The sequence below is a fragment of the Equus quagga genome, chromosome 12 (assembly GCF_021613505.1).
Source record: "Equus quagga isolate Etosha38 chromosome 12, UCLA_HA_Equagga_1.0, whole genome shotgun sequence".
In the NCBI taxonomy this organism is placed as follows: Eukaryota; Metazoa; Chordata; class Mammalia; order Perissodactyla; family Equidae; genus Equus; species Equus quagga.
In genome coordinates this window covers 44,727,142-44,744,744 of record NC_060278.1, presented here as the reverse complement: position 1 = coordinate 44,744,744, position 17,603 = coordinate 44,727,142, and the positions used below count along the sequence as shown (strand labels likewise).

Below are 17,603 nucleotides of genomic sequence, written 5' to 3'. Positions count from 1 at the left end.
CAACCTTGGTTGTGAGTGGAGAGATGAATGTCTCCCATGGGAAGTCGAAACTCTACTGTGGCCTTCATGTGGGAATGCAGTATAAATTCACAGTATCTATGTACCTATATATTAATAATAAAAATAAAAGCCCTCAAGCAAAGAATTTTTTTAGTGCTTATAGGTTGGTAATGCCCTCAGGTACCTGACAGAAGCAAATGTAAATCTTCTGTGGAAAAATGTATTTACAATCTGTTCCTCAAAGAATTCCCCCAGAGAAAGTTCCATTGAACTTGAGTTCACAATGAAAAATGATGAAACACGCAAAACATGAGAAATCAAGCCACCTTGAGAGAAGCAGCAAAAATAATAAACAGCAGAAGTTACAGATGTTGAGGATATCAGATATAGAATATAAAGTAAGTATATTTAATATACAGGAATAAAGGAAAATATGGGAGGAAGAGTAAAGATCAAGGCACTATAAATGAAAAATACATTAGTTGAAATTAAAAACTCGATATACGGTACCCCTACTCCTGCTAGCTAGGGTGTTACCAGTGAAGGCCTCGTCAGAAGCCTGAACTCCCACTCCTGCCCAGCAGTGAGGAAGCACCCCTCTTCCTCAGGGTGCCAACAGAGGCTGGTAGGAAACCTGGCCTTCCACTCCCATCTTGCAATAACAAGCAGCACCCCACACACACACCAGCACAGTGTCAGGGAAGGCCTGCTCAAACAGAAAACTTAAATAAGATCTACCGTCTCCTAATACCATACATGTCCAGGATTCTATTAAAAATCTTTCATCATATCAAAACCAGGGAAATCTCAGCTTGAGTGAAAAAAGACATCAATGCTGAGATGACACAGATGTTAGAATTATGTGACAATTTTAAAGTAGCCATCATAAAAATACTTCAGCAAGAAATTACAAACACATTTGAAACAGATGAAAAAATAGAAAGCCTCAGCAAAGGAATAGAAGATATAAAAAAGGAGCAATGGAAATTTCAAAACTGAAAAATACAATAAATGAAATAAAAAACTCAACGAATGGGCTCAACAGCAGAATAGAGAAGACAGAGGAAAGAATCAGTGAATTTAAAGAGAAAGTAATAGAAAGTACTCTGGGGGTCGGCCTGGTGGCGCAGCGGTTAAGTGCACACATTCTGCTTCAGCAGCCCAGGGTTCACCGGTTCGGATCCCAGGTGTGGACATGGCACTCCTGGGCAAAAAGCCATGCTGTGGTAGGCGGCCCATGTATAAAGTAGAGGAAGATGGGCATGGATGTTAGCTCAGGGCCAGTCTTCCTCAGCAAAAAGAGGAGGATTGGCAGTAGTTAGCTCAGGGCTAATCTTCCTTAAAAAAAAAAGAAAGTACTCTGAACAACAGAGGGAAAATAGGGGAAAAAAATCAACAGGAGTTTCTGGGTTGGTAAACACATCAAGGTGCTAGGAGGATGGTGCACCTGGAGAGCGCATGGAAACTCTACACCCTTCCCCCATACTTTGCCCCATGTATTTCTTCCATGGGCTGTCCAAGTTGTAACCTTTATAATTAATGGATAACAGACTAAGAATAATAGACTAAGAAAAAGAAAAAAAGAAATAATGACTCCACTCTATTTGTATCTGCTGAAGAGTTTGGCTACCTATTTGAGTGAAATATGGGATCAAAGTTTGATAATATTGGCATGAACACCATAGCTAACAAAGATAGTGCAAGTCTCAAACAACTTAGATGGGAGGCTGAATGCAAAGACTGGCTACACAACAGTGATGTGAAAATTATCATCAAGGAAAAGAAAGATTTCAAAAACAAAAGACTGAAAATGACTCAGACAACTAAAAAGCAAAGAAAATGAATGTTTTTAAAATAAATTATGAATTAAAGTTATACTTACTCCTAAAAAAAATCAACAGAGTCTCAGGAACCTGTGTGACTATAACAACTGTAACAGGACATAAAAGGAGGTAAGGTTTCCATACTTCACTCAGAGTGGTAAAATGTTGACACCAGTAGACTAAGATAAATTATGTTTGTGTAACATAATGCCTAGAGCAAATGTATGCCAAGATATACTCAAAAACTCAAAAAAAAAAAAAAGGAAAATCAAAATTAAATTCTAAAAAATGTTTAAGGAGCAGAAAAAGGAAAACAGAGACATGAAAAACAGAAGGAACACACAGAAAATTAAAAATAAAATGGCAGACTTAAGCCCTAAGCTCCTATAATTGCATTGAATGTAAATGATCTAAATATACCAAAGAAAAGGCATAAAATTGGCAGAGTGGCTAAAAAAGCACACCTAACTACATCCATGCCATGGAGTAGTCAGAATAAAAAGAAACCAACTACTGATACATGGAACAACTTAGATGAATCTTAAGGGCTTTATACTGAAAGAAAAAAGCCATTTTCAAAGGTCACATGTGTGATTCCATATAACATTCTTGAAATTAAATTATAAAGATGGGAAACAGCGGTTTTGAGGGCACAGAGATGGGGACTGAGGATATGGAATGGTGGGTATGACTATAAAAGGGCAGCATGAGCGATATATTTGTGATGATGTAGTATTTCTGGATCTTGATTTTGGTGGTGGTTACACAAATCTACACATGTGGCACAATGGCACAGAACTATATACATATACTGTGCCAATGTCAGTCTCTGAATAAGCGAAGGTAAATCTAAAGGACTACCTAAACTACCAAGAATGCAACACAAAACAACAAAAAGTGGAAAGTATGAAAAAGAGTTTACAAAACCTGGAGGACAGTGTGGGAAGATCTAATATTATCTATTTAGTGTTGCAGAAGGAGAAAATAGAAGGACTGTGAGAGAGACAAAACTAGAAGAGATGATATATGAAAATTTTCTGGAATTTATAAAAGATACAAAGGCTCAGATTTAGGAAACAACAATTCTCAGGTGGGATAAATAAAAAGAAATTCACATACAGAAATATTGTAGCAAAACTGAAGAACACCAAAGACAAAGAGAAGCTCTTAGACAGGTGGAGCACATGTAAGTCTTGGGGCCAAACATCCAACTTTGAATGTCCTAAAGGAATGACATCCATTCAAGTGGAAAGCAATCCAGACTAAAAATACTGAAGGGACCATGACTCTACCAGGTATGACCATACTCAAACTAAGACTGAGCTCAAAGTGAGGAAGATTCGGGGTTTTACATTTATATTTTGACTTGCCTTTGGTCTGGCCTTTAAATTAATAATCAAGGGCTTGCTAATTGGTTTCTCTGGATAGGAACTCATAAGGTCAAATACATTTAATGTTGAATTTTAATTTCTCCCTAATAATTTGATATTAGGAAGGGATTCCTATGATTTTTTTTTTTGAGACAATCATTTATTTATTGGACAGGACAAGGTCATTTAAAGAGAGGAAACATATCCAAAAGAATATGTTTAGCTTGGTGTTACAGGCATCAATGCTCACAACAAACACCACCACTCAATATATCATGGAAACAGGCCACATACAATCAGGAAGATGCTGCCATGCCACTCAAAAATAACCCACAATGCTTAGGAAACAATCATTAGGGAGTTACAGAGCATCATCATCTCCAATTCGCCAATCTGCATTTTCTGCGGCTGGGCCATTAGCCCATAGCATTTGGCTGGTTCCCTGGTTATTAAGAAGTGAGTATTCCTATATCATAGAGAGCCTTCAATAGTACACACTTCTGAATGTCACTGAAATCACAGTCAACTGCAGGCTTAACTAGCTCAAATCACTACATTTTTGGACTGCGCTAGGTAGTCATGGACTGTGTCACAGCATTAGAAATAAAATTCTGAACTTAACACATTTAGCACTGTTACAATACAACCAAATCATCTTTAGTCCTATGGCACATACCATAAAGACAGCAGAAATTCACTGGAGGAAATTAAAGAAGAAATTTGGGAAGCTCACCTGGCCCGAGGTATACAAGCTGCTAACAAAGTTAGACACGCCTGAAAACTGTTATGTCAATTATTTGCCAAATTATTTGGCATTAGTTGTAGCAGGTCTTTCCTGACTGGGCAAAGATTTCAATACCTATTCTAGAGACTAGCCAAAATATTTTAAGTAGTAGTACATTACAAATTCTTGGTCACGAGAAAAACCTATTCGGCACAAGATTGACTGAGAAACCTGTTAGGTATCTGACCCTCCCTCCTCACATCCACTGCCTTTACCAACCACTGCCTTTCACAGCAAGCCGTTTCCAAGATGCAAAGTTCTCACTCCACATAGAACAAAACCATATTTGGGAAGCCAGTCGCAAAAGACCAGATATTGTACAAATTCATTCATATTAAATAACCACAATAGGCAATTTATAGAGACAGAAAGTAGATTAGTGGTTGTCCGGGGCTGGGAGGCATTAGGGGGTAAATGAGAGGTGACAGCTAAAGGGTACAGGGTTTCTTTTGGGAGTGATGGAAATGTTCTAAAATTGACTGTGGTCATGGTTGCACAACTTTGTGAACATATAGCAAAATTGCTAAATTGCACCCTTTAAATGATTGAATTGTAAGTTATGTGAATTTTCTCTCAATGAATTTATCAGAAAAACATATCAGGAAAGGAAGACAGCCCCAAAAGAGAAGAAAACAAGAGGCTCTTGCAAATCACGTCAGACCTGAGGAAACAGTAGACGAGCCTGATGTAAGGAGCTTGATTCGTGCACAATATTTTGATTTAATTATCACCACTTTAACCCGTGACTTCACATTTTTAACTTATTTCTACATTATTTTAGGTTATCAGCAGATTTCTAACTTTGTTCTCCTTAGAGAGCAGGCAGAGTCAGTATTCCACACCCAGACTGGGTTGGCAAACAAAGCAAAACTGAACAACAATAAAAAGCCAATGACAAAATCATCTCGTGCTTTGGGGCTGTGTGTTAGCAGGCAGAAGAGAAGAGCTGAGGTTCACTTCTAATGGAAAAAATGCCATCAAGCGTTAAGAGCATCTTATGACTCTTGCCTAAAACACATTTCCTTTTCAAATCTGCATACAGTTATTCCCTTTACACCTATTTTCATACCTGTACAATTCAACAAAAGCAATGTTCTCTACAAAGAAATGTTAAGCTTCCTGCAGATCAAACAGCTAGCCAAATTTCCCCAAAATTACTGTTTCTAAAAAAATTCTACTCTGTACCCCATCCTCACCTTCAGCAACATACAATGAAGATGGTAAACTCTAAGCCTGCCACAAATCAGAAGCTACGAAACAATTTAACTGACCTTTTTAAAAAATTAAGGATATTAGTTCCAAATATATAGAACATATTTGGCCCAATTCCTTTGAAGCCTACCTTTAATAAGAAGTTTCCTTCATTTTTACTAATTCACTAGTTTAGTGTGCAATGAAATAACAGAGACTTTGAATAAGTTAAACTGGCTAATGACATGGAATCAGTTTTCCTCAGTGATTACTATTTTTTTACACAGGCAAGATAATCAAATCACGAATGGTCTTTTCGGTCTATCTTCAACTATTCTTATACTACAAAATCAATTAGGGAAATTTTTTACAGATAAATGAAGAGAACACACGTCGCTTTACAACAAGTTGAATTTGTTAAATATATTTGTTATGACAAAGAATTTCTGGCACAAAAATTGCTCACTGCACACAGAACCCCAGAGAACTGATGAAACAAGACAGCTGATGTTAGAAGGTATATGGGAGCAGAACGGGGTGAGAAGTCATGGGTAAATTAAAAACTGGCCAGTACCTGGTGAAGCAGAGTCACTTTTTAGGGGGCGTAACAGAAACTGATAAGTCACCTTTAGTCTCCTTAGAGAAGTCCATTTGTTGTTAAGAACTGAAGACCATTTTACTATCGTTCATGCTGCAAAATGCAATAGTCACACTATTTCCAAAAGAATCCTAAAAACTGTAACACAAAAGAAATCTAAGAAAATAATTACAAAACCATCAACATTTTTCCAAGAAATGTGTTCAAAACAGTGACTTTTACAAAAGATGTGAATTTGTTTTAAATGAAAATAAGAACTCTTTGAAAGATCAAAGACATTTCACAGATAACTTATATCGCATTAATGATTTGATTAACAATGTACAAACAAGGACCATGGACTTTTTTTAATTAGGTCTGAAAGATCAATATAAATACCGATAGGGGAGTATTTTATACCCCAAACTCCAATATTCCAGCTCTGTGTCCTGTCCTATTATTATAATTTGTAAAAATTTTGACGCAGTGATTCAAGTTTTCGTAACTTCAACGATGTGCTAGAGGACAACGCATCTTGGTTTGAAGAATTTGTTTTATCCGAAGGCCGGAACAGTACTCGACCACGATGATTAAATACACAAAATGATGGGTGATTCCTGAACGCGTCAAATGTCTTATTTTTTAGTTCTGAAGCGGCATCCACGTCTTTAAACTCCCCTTCATTATGGACTATACCGTAACAGGTGACTGCAAAGGCCAGAAGCGTCTGAAGAACTATATCTATCGGCAGTGATTCATCTTCCTTTTCTGTTAATCGCATATATGAACGATGCTGCGCGGCGGAAAAGGCCGCGTGGGCCAGGGCAAATAGGCCGATGCCCACCAGCCCCCTCCACAGCGACGGCGCCATCATTCCGGCGGAGCAGCAGCCCAACAAAAGCAGCGACGGGCGGCGGAGCTGTTCCTTCCTCCACCGGCGGGCCTGCTCGTTCCTCCACCGGCGGGCCTGCTCCTTCCTCCACCGGCCGAGCTGCTCCTTCCTCCACCGGCGGGCCTGCTCCTTCCTCCACCGGCCGAGCTGCTCCTTCCTCCACCGGCGGGCCTGCTCTTTCCTCCACCGGCGGGCCTGCTCCTTCCTCCACCGGCCGAGCTGTTCCTTCCTCCACCGGCCGGCCTGTTCCTTTCTCCACCGGCGGGCGTCCGCGCGGCGCATAAAGATGACGTCACTTCATAGTCTTTAAATGGGGGACTTTTTTCTATCGTTGACACTGGATTATCAGAATCTTGATGCTGTCGTTTCATGTCGCTATGTAATCTCTAACGAGCAATACTGAACATTTGTGGAGCCTTGGAGTTAATTTAATTAATAAAGTTAGTTTAATTTAATTAATATACTCACTGTTCTAATCCGTTTTAGTCATTAGGGAGTATCTAAATTGCCAAACACTAGTTCCAAGGAGAATCTCCAAAGGGAACAGTGGTTGGTAAAGGGAGGCGCACGCCTTAGGAAAGTGTAGCAATACCGTGCTGATAACCGTGCATCTGGTCCTTCAAAGAGAGCCACGAGTGAAGAGAACATAAAGCTGCAGAGTGTTAGGGAGAGATCTCCATTCCTCTTGGTTCATGTTTCCATGAGGAGACAACCAGGGTAGCCGCCCTCTGACCCCCTTCATTCCCTCTCTAACCTCTATGTATGAAGTCACCCCTGGGGCGGCAAGGTCTTCTCTCATTGGTGGATTTAATTGAAAGAATGGAGGAAGCTTGGCTCAGCCCCTCCTGGGCTTTACCCTTCAAATTGCCTTCCCTCAGAGGATGTACATTTTCCCTGTTCCTGGGCCCACCTCTGTGCCTCCAGTGGAGGAGCTCTAAGTGGATGGGTATGTCTACTGCTAAGACAAGTATTAGGAAGCCTATTCTCCAATCCAGCTTTTATTAAAAAAACTGAGCTATTTTTATCACTATCCGACTATCTTTGGTCCCTTAGTTCTCAATTAGTTTTAGACTCATGAGTGAAAATTGCTTATTGGCCCCATAAAGTCCCAGCGATGTCATCAGTTGAGTCTGGTCACCAGCTACAGAGCTAGTAGCTGGTTCCCCTCTTTACTCTCCTACAGAATCTCAAGGCAGCTTCTCCAGGTAAAGAATTCTACAGAAAACAGGTGGCATGCCCAGACAGTTCCTTCTTCAACCTGACTTCTCCACTGCTCTCCCATAAGGAACCAAACTCTTGTTCTCATTGACCTGAGTTAAGGACCATCTTTTTTCTACTGCCTATTGAGTTGACACATTTTTAGGGTTGTCATGGCACATGAAAATCAAGAGTGCAGACATACTTCATCAAAAATTACTTCCCGGGGTCAGCCCAGTTGCATAACTGATATAGTTATATAGACTACATAACTATTCCGGAAGCCGTTCCTCTAAGAAAAAGGAGTCTCAGAGGTTATTGCCTCTCATAAAAAATGAGGAGAGGACTTTGGAAGACATTCTTCTGAGAAAAGGGAGTCTCTAGATGTTATCGCCTCTCATAAAAAAATGACAACAAGGGGTCAGCCCCTTGGCATAGTGGTTGAGTTCGGTGCACTCCACTTCACCAGCCCGGGGTTCACGGGTTCAAACCCGGGCACAGACTTACACCACTCATCAGCTATGCTGTGGCAGCAACCCACATATAAAGTGAAGGGGGATTGGCACAGATGTTAGCTCAGGACTAACCTTCCTCAAGAAAAAAAAAAAAAAAATGATGACAAAACTAGTGTATCATAATCATTAGAGACAGTCACATACAATGGTGTATAAAAACCACAATGACTTCTGTTTCCATCAAAAGAGCAAGTAAGAGGCAAAAAATAACAAATATATTCCTTATATCTTGTAAACATCTGGCCAATATGAAAACCAAAATAATAATCTTACTTTCACCCTACCTTCCTGGAAAATTAAGGCTCTCCATAAGGAAAATGGGAACATCATTACTCACTCAACAGAACTGCAGGGAAATGTTTAAAAGGCAAATCATCTTATAGCAGACAAGAGGTATGGAAATGCAAAGTCTTGGTTCTAACATCAACAGTGGGGTAACTATAAAACATTTAATGCCTCAGTTTCTTCATTCATACTTTGGAAATACGTATCTTGGAAATGTGAGCTACATTTGCATTATTTTAATGAGTGACTTATTGAGATGTTAATACCATTACAACAGTTTAAAATACATAATTATTAACAGTTGAAAAATATAAGTAGGGGCTGGCCCCGTGGCCAAGTGGTTAAGTTTGCGTGCTCCGCTTTGGTGGCCCAGGATTTCACTGGTTCAGATCCTGGGCACTGACCTAGCACTACTCATCAAGCCATGCCAAGGTGGCATTCCACATAACACAGCCAGAAAGACCTACAACTAGAATATACAACTATGTACTGGGGGGCTTTGGGGAGAAGAAGAAAAAAAGAAGATTGGCAACAGATGTCAGCTCAGGTGCCAATCTTTAAAAACAAAATTATATATATTAAAAAAAAATATATATATATATATATATAAGTAATACCCTTCTACAAAGTGCTACCTTGAGCCCTGAAAGATGAGGAAGGTAACATTTATGACAGACCTTTGAAAAATCATGTATTGCAAAGGTATTATTATTTATCAAAAGAAAAGCATAGAGATTCTTTAAAATGGGTGTAATGATACCTGAGATGAAGCTCAAAGTGGTTAAGTATCTTGTCCAGTATCAGATCCAGTGAATGAGGGAAGAAGTTCCAGAACACGCATTTTCCAGTTACTAGTCTATGCTTCTTCTAGTTCACCCCACTAAGGACAATACTAACCAATCCTCAGTGAGACACATGGTTTGTGTGGGTTTCCAGGAGTGGTGATGGATCTGTATTGATCATAGGTATTATGAGTGTTGGCCAGTGATAAGGTGGCTCCCAGTCCAGGGTTGTGGAAGAGAGCAAGCAAATTGTCCACAGAGGGATCTTATTAATATTTCATTTATTCTTTGTCCCTTTCACCTGTGGATGATCACAACCAACCACCACCACCAAGTGCCATGTTGAGCAGTTTACACACACAATATAATTTCATCCTCACAACATCCTTAGGAGAAACGTTACCCACTTTACAGCTAAAGGAACTGAGATTTAGAAAGTTCAAGTAACTTTCTGAAAGTCATTCAGCTACCAGAACTAGGATTCAATTTATGTTGTATTAATTTACACTTTTTGACATGCTATTTTGTGATTATTGCCAAGTAACTTTTCACTGCCCATGATTTTTTTTTCTTTGTTTGGCCAAGCAGAGTAGGGTCTTTAATTTAGGGCCTGGATTCAGCCTTCTAATTTCTTTGTACTCTACCATTAACGGGTTTATGACTGTGGACCTGACTCTCAACCTCTGTTTTCTTGTCTGGACATAGCAAATACTCTCTCACAATACATACAATTCTCCAAATGTATGTGATACATTTTAATTATTTCACAAAACACACAAATCTCCAAATGTATGTGATAGGGTGCTGTAATTATTCTCTGTACATGTTCGCAGTGCCTGACAACTCACAGTGTCGGTAAACACCTGGTTTTCATTAAAATTTAACTCATCAGTCAGAGCAGCCTCTGTGTATTAGAAGAAAATCGCTGAGAACAAGGAGCTGGTCTCTTTATGCCCTTTTTTTCTTCAGTTGAATTGGATTTCACAAATGTGAAATACAACCATTTTCAATCTTCCTTTAATCTTTCTTATTCTCTATAACTGACCCAAGGTCAGGGTTAAGCAAGCTGTCGCAAACATACAGAAGAGATGGAAGGGAATCTGAAGCACGTACAATGGTGTAGATGCTGTGGTCTGTGATATGTGTGTGTATACTTATCACTGAACCCTCAGGTGGAAGTGAACTGTTCAAAACCTGCGATAGCGCTTGGAAGAGAATGGTGGCGCATCAGATATGGACAGACAGCAAATATGTAACAGCTTCTGGGAATTAAGCATCATGCTTCCTAAAATTATTTAATAATTATTAAATTATTGCAGACTCCCAATCATTCCAATCCTGCCTCTGAACTAGAAAGAGAACTCTGGGAACCTGTGCCTAGAACGCCTTCCGTTTTCCAGGTTGAAAAGCTGCCTTTGTGCAGTTTCTGGTCTCCCATTGACTCCATGATATTTGCTTCTAGGAGAGAGACAGAAAATTCCCCTTGCCTCTCCTAAAACTCGCAGAGCCTGGCCTACTTTGCTTGTCTCTGGATAAAATTCACCCTACAAGGAAAGGAAACCCTCCTTGCTTTCAGTGTCTACAGGACTGTCTGGTGGAAAGCTCCCAGGAAGCTATAGTCTTGTGGTCTATAACTAATTAGAATTTAACTAGAAGCTTGGAGAGCAACCACTCAGTGGTGTGTTATTCTAACTCAAAAGTTTACTTTAAACTTATTTAGGTGATGAGAAGAATACCAAAATGTATGTTTTAGTAAAAGTGATAAATGCGTAACTTGAGTTATAAATACTAAGAAGCTAAGTAACTATCCTAAAATTACTTGGAGGATTTAAACACTCTAAAATTTCTAATGTAAGAATTCAGCAATACCAAAAGCTACCTAAATAATGAGTTAACACAGAACATGGATCTTAAAGCACTAGTTATATGTGTATAGTCCCTAGCACTATACTTAGTTATTTAAAGTAGAATACTAAAAAGCATCAAATACCTCAAAAGAAGACTGCTAGTTTGGAATTAAGACAATAGAACCCCATATGTTCAGGGTGAGCTATTTGTCTTAAGCTTCTGATTGTTATCTTAGCATGGACATAAACATTGGAAAGCACCCCTTCGCAAGCAAGAGCTGAACTAAGACCTATCCAAGAATAACACAATTTATAAAACTAGAACTATGGTTGTCTACCAATTGTCATGTGGGTCAAATAGTCCAACCCTTTGCCTAAATTGCTTTTGCTATATGCAGGTAAATATCACATATCAAGAGTAAAGACAAAAGAAGAAGTAAAACACAATGGTAAGCTTAGTAATGGTGACACTCCCACTGCCAATACTGTTTGTTTGAAATCAGCTTCCTTGCCTGAAATCTATACTTAGCAATAAAAAAATATCTATTTGACATCAGTTATATGAATTTATGATCCAGAACCCCAATTAGTAATTTTTGCACGATGACTGATGTAAACAAGGCATGGGGTCCCAAGTTAACTGATTATTGTCTTTTTTAAAAGATGAGGTCCTAATTGATTCATTAAATCGAATAAAGATGTAGACTCTAGTCTCTTGTTTGTTCCCTTTTAGACTTAACACATGCTAGAGGTGCTCCCATAACATACCTTCTACCAATAGGAACATTTAGACAGAGAGAGCATAAAGGGCTGGACCCAACTGACATAATTTACAATGGTTGCAAAGACAGGAGGAATACAATAAAAAACGCAAACTTTGACTGTGAGACTCACCCTCCCCGCCCCCCAGGGTTACTTATATAATGTTCCTACTAGTGAGAGAAAACTGATCAGCATCAAGTAAGGAAAATCTTGAAATTGGTTAAAATCCAGATGATCAGTTAGGATTCAATGATACTATTATCACATAATTCAAAGTCTTGCATTTTTTTAATTTGATTTTTTTAAAAAATACTCTTTACCAAGTGTCTATGAAGTACTCGTCACTTAGGATCTCACTGAGTCCTTCCTACGTCCACCTTATAGGTGGGCAAGCAAGCTCCGGGAGTAACTCGACCAGTGCCCTGGGGTAGAGCCATGATTGACCCTGGTCTGTTCATGCTATAGGACTCCTTCACAAAGCACTTGAAATTTCTCTTCTGCAAGAAGCTTTTAATATATATTTTTTAATTCCTCTTGTGGAAATAAAGAAACATGTTTCCATTGAATTTATCTTTTGGATTTATTGTTTTAGATTTCTGGTCGTCTTCCAAGATTTAATTCCATCTTTTGACAGGTGACCCGATAAGTTTGGTATCCACTTTCAAGTCCCTCCTAAAGACTTTTAGCAAATAGTTTTCATTTTTCTCAAATAGGACAGATGTATACAATAAATAAACACAAATATTTCCATCCAAAAAAGAACTAAGTTTACTAGATTCTCTCCTTTATTTTTTCTCTCTCCATTTTATGTAACATTCCTTGAATATATTCCAAAGAGTTTATCAGCCTAGCCAACTGTTGATACTTTGCTCTGCATGGGCTGGTTATGCAGTCCAGTATTTTTTGCACATATTTTATGGGGAGACAAATATTATTTTTAACCTCAAACAGAGTCATGTCACATCTGGGTAGACAAAAATGAATCATAAGTATAAGAGAGTGCTTTCAATGCCACAGACACTTTCTTTCAAAATGATCCCTTTAAGCCTCCAGTTAATGTCTTTCCTTCCTCTCTACCGGTCTGAACACTTTTTCATTCTCTGTGACCAAAAACTAAAGAAGACCCCCGAGATAAAAGTGGCTTGCTGCCAACCAGCTCACAAGAACTTTGGACTGAAGGCAAGTCTTCTGAGAAAGACATTTTGTAAAGTCACAAGGACAAGAAGCTGGCCAAATGAATCGGGCCTCTCTCCGTAGCACCATCAGAGGGCCCCGAAGGGAAAACCTGCTGGGAGTCTGACCACATTTACTACAACGTCTGAGGAGCTGTTTACCTGTTTCAGTGTCTCCCTGTGGCCTGCGTGCTGTGCAGTAACAGCAGTCCAAGAAGATGACATAGTTAAGAGCATTGAAGAACAGCCCGATAATTCCAGCACTGAGAACCAGCAGCGGCTCCTCTGTCTTCTGGGGATTAACATACCTTTTGATAGCTTCAATCAGGATGCTGAACATCAGTGCCACAGCAAAAATAGAGTTGCCAAATGCTCCCAAAACATCGGCCCGAATAAAGCCGAAAGTGCTCTTCCTGTGCTGTGTTATACTGCTAGCCCTTACCCCTACCAAACCTATGATCATGGAAACAAGGTGGGAAACTACAGCAAAAGCATCGGAGGCCAAGGAGAGGGAGTTGCCTACGTAGGCGATCACCAGCTCCATCACAAAGAGAAAGAAGCTCACGATGCACATGAGGACTAAACGGCAGCTTCTTCCGGAGTATCGCCCCATGGCTCTCCAGCGGTTCCTCTGCCTTTCTTGAGAAGGCTGAGCTCTTCGGGGAACAGCTACAGATTTAGTGATTACAACTCCTGGATAACTCTCCCCTTCAGCCTTTCAGTGCTTGTCATATTTGGAAATCACCTTTTATAGGCTGCTATAAAGCCATAAAACAGTTTAAAGGGCGATTAAACAAGAGATGTCACGTGAGCTGGAACTTATGAAAATGAAAGATACTTCAGATACGGACTTGAAAGATTTCTTTTGTTTATTTCTTTGTGTACTTAATTACACAAGTCAAGAGCCTCTGTGTCTTTGATTCATGCAGAAGCTCAACCATGGCTTTGGCCTTCCCAGTGTCCACACTCCAAGTGCGCTATAATTGCTCTGGTAAAACAAGTCATTTGGCATAAATCATCGTATCTTGTCTACCTGGTGAGCAAATAGTTTTGAATTCTGTTTACTGCATGGAACAGGAAATATTCCAGGGGTCACTAATCCAGAGATCAGAGCTACAGTAAATGAAAGCAAAGATGAAGCTAGGGTGAATTTTCTACCACCTTGTCCACTGATCTGGAATAAACCAGCACCCTATTTCCAAACGTTCTCCATAAATAAGACAAGAAAAACATTCCTCATGTTCAGAAAAGATAAAACACCTTTAAAGTGGAGGAGCTAAAGACATAAATCCTGTTAGTTTCAAGAAGAAAGGCAAATTATAATGACTTGATTTAACTGATCCAGGAAATTTTTTTTGTTTTTAATCATTTTTTTAATTATCTATTTTTTTAATTAATTTTTTTTTTTGAGGAAGATTAGCCCTGAGCTAACATCTGCTTCCAATCCTCCTGTTTTTGCTGAGGAAGACTGGCCCTGAGCTAACATCTGTGCCCATCTTCCTCCACTTTATACATGGGACGCCTACCACAGCATGGCTCGCCAAGCGGTACCATGTCCACACCAAGGATCTGAACCAGCGAACCCCAGGCTGCCGAAGCGGAACATGCGCACTTAACTTCTGCACCACTGGGCTGGCCCATTTCTAATCTTATCTTCTGTCGCATATAAACCTTAAAGGTTTACCCAGTTCCAGAATATCTAAAACAGTAGCGGCCTCTATTGTTTTGAGTAGACTGCCTACGATCAGTCCTTTAAAGAAATATGGACTGAAATTACTGTACCCAATCTTTTCCTTTCTGAATTTAAAGTGTGACTGTGGTGATTGATTTTATGTCAGTCTGACTGGGCCATCAGGTGCCCAGATATTTGGTCAAACATTATTCTGAATGTTTCTGTGAGGGTGTTTTGGATGAGATTATTTGAATTTGAACTGGTAGATTGAGTAAAGTTGATTGCCCTCCCTAATGTGGATAGGCCTCATCCAACCGGCTGAAGGCCTGAACAGAACAAAATGGCTGACCCTCTTGCAAGTAGGACAGGATTTCTCCTGACTGCCTTCAAGCTGGGACCTTGGGTTTTTCTTGTCTTCAGGCTTAAACTGAAACAGCTCCTCCAGGGCCTGGAGCCTGTGGACCTTCAGACTAGAGCCACCCATTGGCTGTCCTGGATCTCCTCTTCTTCACTCACCTGCAGATCTTGGGACTGCTCAGCCTCCATAATCACATGAGCCCATTCCTTATAATAAACCTCTTTCTATTTATATATACATTCTATTGGTTCTATTTATCTGGACTAATTCACTGACTTTGACTTAAACCTGACAGCTTAGATGTAACCCTCGTAATTTCCTTAGCATCTCATAAATAATCTCTAATTCAGTTGACATTCTAGCAATGAGACTTCTAATACAACCAGATTGTGGGAATTACGGCACTAAGACAATCTCCTTCATCCATTCATGCAACAAACACTTACTGAGTTCCCACAGGTCAGACACAGATTTTGGCTCTGGGGATATGGCACTGAAGAAAACAAAAATCTCTGCCTTTACAAAACTTTCATTCTGACGGGGGGAGAGAGATAATGAACAAAATAAATTTTAAAACGTACTGAATGTCAGATGGTAATAAGAATAGTGGAGTCAAATGAAGCAGAGAAGAGGCATAGTGTATTGGCATGGGATGGGTTGTAATTTTAAATACAGTGGACAGGGAAGAATTTACTGAGATGTTCTTTGAGTAAACACCTGAAGGAGGTAAGAAACTGAGCCATGAAGACATCTGAAAGAAGATCTCCCTAGGCAGAGGGAACAATGAGCATGGGAAGTTCAAGGGCACCAAAAGAGCTCAGCCTGGTTGGAGAGGAGAGACTGAGGGAGAAAAATAGAATATGAAGTCAGAGAGGTGACAGAGGGAGGGGGAAGATCATGTGAGGTTCTGAGAGAGGACAGTATGGAGCAGAAGAATGACAAGATTTAATCTATGTTTTAAAAGAATCATTGGATTCTGCATTGAGAGCACATGAAATCAAAGATACCAGTTAGGGGGCTATTGCAATAATCTAAACAAAAGATTGGTGACTTACACCAGGTGGGAAGTGGGAACATCCAAGCAGAATCAGCTACATAATTCAAGGGTTTTGTTACAAAATGAAAGTTCGGGATCCCTCGTTCAAAAATTAAAAATTTTTAAATGGCAGGGCCGGCCCCGTGGCCGAGTGGTTAAGTTCGCACGCTCCGCTGCAGGCGACCCAGTGTTTCGTTGGTTTGAATCCCAGGCATGGACATGGTACCGCTCATCAAACCACGCTGAGGCGGCGTCCCACATGCCACATCTAGAAGGACCCACAACTAAGAATATACAACTATGTATCGGGGAGTTTGGGGAGAAAAAGGAAAAAAATAAAATCTTTAAAAAAAAATTATTTTTAAATGGTACAACCACTATGGAAAACAGTATGGCAGTTCCTCAAAAAATTAAAAGTAGAACTACCACATGATCCAGTAATTCCACTTCTGGGTATATATCCAAAAGAATTGAAAGAGGGTTTCAAAGAGATATTTGTACACCCATGTTCATAGCAGCACTATTCCCAATAGCCAAGAGGTGGAAGCAATCCAAGTGTCCATTGACAGATGAAATGATAAACAAAATGTGGTCTATACATATAATGGAATATTATTCCACCTTAAAAAGGAAGGAAATTTTGACACATGCTACAACATAGATGAACCTTGAGGACATTATGCTAAGTGAAATAAGCCAGTCACAAAAAGATAAATATTGTATGATTCCATCTATATGCGCTATCTAAAGTAGTCAAATTCATAGAAACAAAGTGGAATGATGGTTGCCAGAGGCTGAGGGGAGGGAAACATGAGGGAGTTGTTTAATGGGTATAGAGTTTCAGCTTTACAAAATGCAAAACTTCTGGTGATTGGTTGCCCAACAATGTGAATATACTGATTATTGAAGTGTACACTTAAAAATGGTTAAGATGATAAATTTTGTTATTTTACCAGAATTTTTTATAAGAATTTCAAAATAGCAGACCATTAAACTAAGCACAGGGCCCTGTACGATCGCACAGCTCACACACCCATGAATATATCCAGGACATATTTTGAACTTAGAGGCAGCAGCATTTGCTGAGCAATCGGATGTGAGGTATGAGAGAAGGAGAACAGTCTAGGTAACACTAGGGTTTTGCCTGGAAGAATGATGCTGCAACTGAGATGAAGGTAAGACAAGGATGACAGCTGTGAGGACAATGTGGGAGCAAGGGGTGGAGATGACGCTAAGTTTGGCATATCTATTAGACATCCAAGTTGAAATGCTAAGTAGGGAGCTGAATAAGAGAGTCTGGAGTTCAGGGGACATGGTCAGGCTGAGAATATATGAACTCG

General features: G+C 39.6%; 1 protein-coding gene across 1 annotated transcript; it reads right to left on the bottom strand.

Moving 5' to 3' along the window:
• Positions 1–5,576: 5,576 nt before the first annotated feature.
• On the bottom strand, positions 5,577–6,893 carry LOC124248131 (ER membrane protein complex subunit 5-like). Its single transcript, XM_046677975.1, has one exon. It carries the CDS (start codon positions 6,617–6,619, stop codon positions 6,206–6,208), a length of 414 nt encoding a protein of 137 aa, XP_046533931.1. The 5' UTR covers positions 6,620–6,893; the 3' UTR covers positions 5,577–6,205.
• Positions 6,894–17,603: the final 10,710 nt, after the last annotated feature.